At 34.4% G+C, this 4,315-nt stretch overlaps 1 protein-coding gene across 1 annotated transcript in view; it reads left to right on the top strand.

Annotated features, from left to right (window-relative positions):
* Positions 1 to 1,443: 1,443 nt before the first annotated feature.
* LOC111377149 (40S ribosomal protein S9-2) overlaps positions 1,444 to 4,315 on the top strand; it is a 4,160-nt gene continuing 1,288 nt past the window's right edge. Inside the window, exons 1-2 of the mRNA XM_023000207.1 lie at positions 1,444 to 1,521; positions 2,103 to 2,484. Coding sequence (XP_022855975.1) covers positions 1,494 to 1,521; positions 2,103 to 2,484 — 410 coding nt within the window. The 5' untranslated portion in view covers positions 1,444 to 1,493. The remainder of the gene's footprint in view (positions 1,522 to 2,102; positions 2,485 to 4,315) is intronic.

Raw genomic sequence — 4,315 nt, 5'->3', positions numbered from 1 at the left:
AGCTACAAATACCAACATCTTTATCGACATGGATCTCCATCTTCCAACCAATGTGGTAGTATGTGGCATGAACTTAACACCAAATGTGATAAAAAAAAAAAACTATGCTAATTCATATCGGTCATCATAATGCTTCAGATCAAAATGAAGTTATATGTCTCAAAAAGAAACTCATCTTATGTCTTTATCTAGCATATCTCTAGATCCCAATAATATCACAATAAAAAGATATAAGTCAAATACATGCTCAAAATAGTTCATGGATAGATGAAAATATATTTTATTATTAATAGAGGGGCTTTATCCAAAAACATATGGGTTGCTTACGTACCCCCACAAAGAGATTAAGCCCAAAACATAGTTCTTTTGTAAAGCCCCATCTATAAACGTAGCGGGCTTCTTGAAATAATATTGAACCTGTACAAATTTAATGAAATTTCTTGAACTTGAATCGACTATACATACCATGACTAATATGAGTAGCAAAGCAGAACCAGAGTAATCGGTTCTAATGAAAAACGGAAACTGAAAAATAACTTTTGATCAATGGGATGCATAATAGTTTAATTTCCACTTTTGTCACTATCAAGTTAAAGGACTTAGTCTCTCCCACTTGGTGAAGGTTCTCTTAGCTAAATAACATGTTATAAATAACTCTCTTATAAATAAATGTAGATTATAGATTTTAGATAGATATGTTTTAACTTGTTTAGTTGTTTATTAATTGATAATTATATATCGCAAGGTAAGCTATAATTTAAAATAAAATCGGACTGTAAAATTTTAGATTTCAAAATTAGTCAAAAGTTGTCAAACTTTAAATGTGTTCGTCGTCTACCTCAAAGTGATATCACAATCCTAGTTATCAACATATAATGGAACATGTCACCATTTTGAATGAGTAGTTTGATTAAAAAAAATGCTATAGGTAGAGAAATTTTTTTACAGAAATTATACAGATGAACACTTGACAGATTATCATTGGAAGATGACAAAAATACGAAAAAAAAAAAAGCAATTCTTTTTCCGTACTTGCAGAAAAATTCTTGATAAAAAGTAAGAAAGGAATAAATAAAAAATTAGATGAAAACACAAATGATTTATTACCCTATCAAAACATTTATTGTTGTGTATGAGTTGGGTGGCCCAATTGGAAAAGGTAAGAGAAAAATGAATTTTTTTTTTGTTTTTTTTCCCCTTCATTTTCTAATTTTCGTCTTCTAAATTTTGAGGTCAATTTTGTCTTTTTAAACGAATCTAACGGCAATGTTGATGGAACAGTAAGTAAGGACGGTGACAGTCAATTTATCAAAGATTGATGATGACAATATCAAGATACAAAGATAAAGGATCCAATTGCAAAACGAAAATAAACATATGGTTGTGGCTGCAAATTACCCTGATAGAAAAGGGTTTAGGGTTCACGTATAAAATGAATCGTCCTCTCCATTTTGTATTTCTTCTTCTTCTTCCAGCCGACGTAGCTTGCAGCCATGGTTCATGTCAGTTTTTACCGCAACTGTGAGCCCCTCTCTCTCTCTCTCTCTCTCTCTCTCTCTCTCTCTCTCTCTCCGTGTTCATGTTTGCGTGGGGGTTGCGAGTGTGAGATTAAGTTCCGTGATCTTCATTGTGACATACGAATCAAGCTTCAAATTTGACTCAAATTGTTAAACTGTCTTTGTGCATCACTTATTTTGTTATACTATATATTTGTTGGTTAATAATTCTGGGGTTTAGTTTAGAGATCCTGGGACAGTACTCAAAATAAAGAAACGTTTATCTTTTATTTTATTCAACAATTTTTCAGGTGGATTTGGTCCAGAATCTTGGCAAAAAAGAGTAATTCTACGGTCAAATGGAGCTTTTGGCTCCAATGTTCTAGTAATAAGAATCTCGATGATTAATTTTTTAGTTTAAATATGTCCTATGTCTTTCTAACAACCAATGCCAAAGAATTGTTCCTCTTTGTCCTGTATTATTTTTATTTATTAGGTTTTATCTCTTATCAATTTGCAAAAACAAATTTAAATATTTGCTTTACGCAGTGGTACAGTATGTTATAGAATATTTATCCTTTTTTTTGCAACTGTGGCTTGTAACAGATGGGAAAACATTTAAGAAGCCTCGTCGTCCATACGAGAAGGAGCGTTTGGATGCAGAGCTGAAGCTTGTTGGTGAATATGGTCTCCGATGCAAGAGAGAGCTCTGGAGGGTGCAGTATGCATTGAGTCGTATTCGTAATGCTGCTAGAAATCTTCTCACCCTAGATGAGAAAGACCCTCGCCGAATCTTTGAGGGTGAAGCCCTTCTACGCAGGATGAACAGGTACGGGCTTTTGGACGAGAGCCAGAATAAGCTCGATTATGTCCTGTCGCTTACTGTGGAGAACTTCCTCGAACGCCGCCTCCAAACTCTTGTGTTCAAGGCTGGTATGGCCAAGTCAATCCATCATGCCCGAGTGCTTATCAGGCAGAGGCATATTAGGTATACATTCTATTCTGCTAAATTGATAGAATGCATAGTTTATTGTGTTTCACATCTTAATTTTCCTTGCGTGTGAATGTTAACTCAAATGGTTTATTTTTATAGAGGATTATGAATGCAGATTTTCTTAGTAGTTTGTTTTTAAATGTGATCAACAGAAAATCAACTGAACAATCACTTCCATTCTTCATATTTTAGCCTTCACTTTGTTATCCTCTGGGTTAGAAGGCTTTCTTTTTTTTAATTCATTTTGAAAACAATAATTTTTGAATTTTGTGCACTGAATTTTTAGAAAATGTACAAGATAATGAAAAATGCATTGAATTGATACTTAATTAATTAATTAAGAAATTGAAGGGCATCTGTGTTGTGTTATTTAGAGTTTATTTTATTAGTATGCTGACTTCAGAGACAAATATTGATTTTAGATATTGATTCACACTGCTACCGTGCACATGGTGATTCTGTTTTTCCTTTTTCCATAATAGTGGTTGTAGATCACTTAATTAAACGCCTCCAGGCTTCAGTATCGTAGCTACAGAGGTTTCATAGACCAACATCGAACAATGAGTAGAGATACTCTTAATGTTTATTTGTATCGATTTGGCAAATGCGTTGACATGATAAACTTCATTCAATTCGTGTAATCACATCATTACTTGTTTTCACTAGTGTATCTGTCATGTTTCAAGGCACATGATTCTCGTTTGTTTATACTTCATATCCGAAAAGCCAGCATTCAAGTATGTCAACTTTAAACTTTGATTTTCATTAGCACTAGACTTAGGAGTGGGCGCGGGTCGATTCGGTTCTAAAGAGAACCGAACCGAACCAAAATTTTCAGGTATTTAGTAAATGGAACCGTCGGGTCCAAATATAATTATAGAACCGTTCGGGTTCGGTTCGGTTCTATTCTATAATTAAATTTTTTAATATTTATAACAACATTATATAAATACAACTAATGACATATTCAATGGTTTTGAAATGTCAGAGACTAGTAGACTACCGTGTTCAAATGATCGTTACGGTCAAAATTTCGGTTGGCGGAGGTCACAGCGTCAGTCGACGATTGTATAGGTTTTGGAAAGTTAGCGAGGCTGCGAGAGTCAGGACAGTGTTATGCACTTTAGTGTAGGTGTTTAGGGTTATTTAGTGGGTTGAATCTTGTTTGGCTAAGAAATGAGACAAAAATGGGTAATTGGGCCAAAAATTAAAAAATTAGAAATGAAACAAATTATTGGGCCAAAAATTTGGATTTAGAAATTGTTAATTTGTTAAGAAAAAATTAAAATTAAAATAATTTGATTTATTCAATATAAAAAAAAAATTAGAAAGATTCGGTTCTTATTCGGTTCTTCAGTTCTTGGTCTAGAATCGAGAACCGAACCATACCCGTCGGTTCTCAATTCAGATACCCGTTCGGGTATTTAATTTGACAAGAACCGTCGGGTTCGGTTCGGGACGGGTTCGGTTCGGTTCGGAAGATTTGCCCAGCCCTAACTAGACTATTCTCTTCACTTCCTTTAACACATTAAGTGTTACAGGCTTTTCTGTTTTTTAGATGTCTCCCCTTATTCCTTTGACAAATCTTAAATGGCAGCCGTGCTTTGACTGTGCAATTTGAGATGGATTCCTGAGTTTCTAGGTTATGCAATACGTCTTTCCTGTGAACCTGCGTCCCCATCAATTGGATGCATAAGCGCTGTGCATTTTCCTTTATCTGCATGTTGTTATTGGGTAATATTTAAACCAGAGTTGATAGCTGCTGGAGATTGTGTCCCATATTTCTATGATGTGTCGAGAACTAGGAGTTGCTAGAAAGTCCTTT

Source organism: Olea europaea, unplaced genomic scaffold, assembly GCF_002742605.1.
Source record: "Olea europaea var. sylvestris unplaced genomic scaffold, O_europaea_v1 scaffold1611, whole genome shotgun sequence".
Taxonomy (NCBI): Eukaryota; Viridiplantae; Streptophyta; class Magnoliopsida; order Lamiales; family Oleaceae; genus Olea; species Olea europaea.
This window is presented reverse-complemented; position numbering and strand designations above follow the sequence as displayed.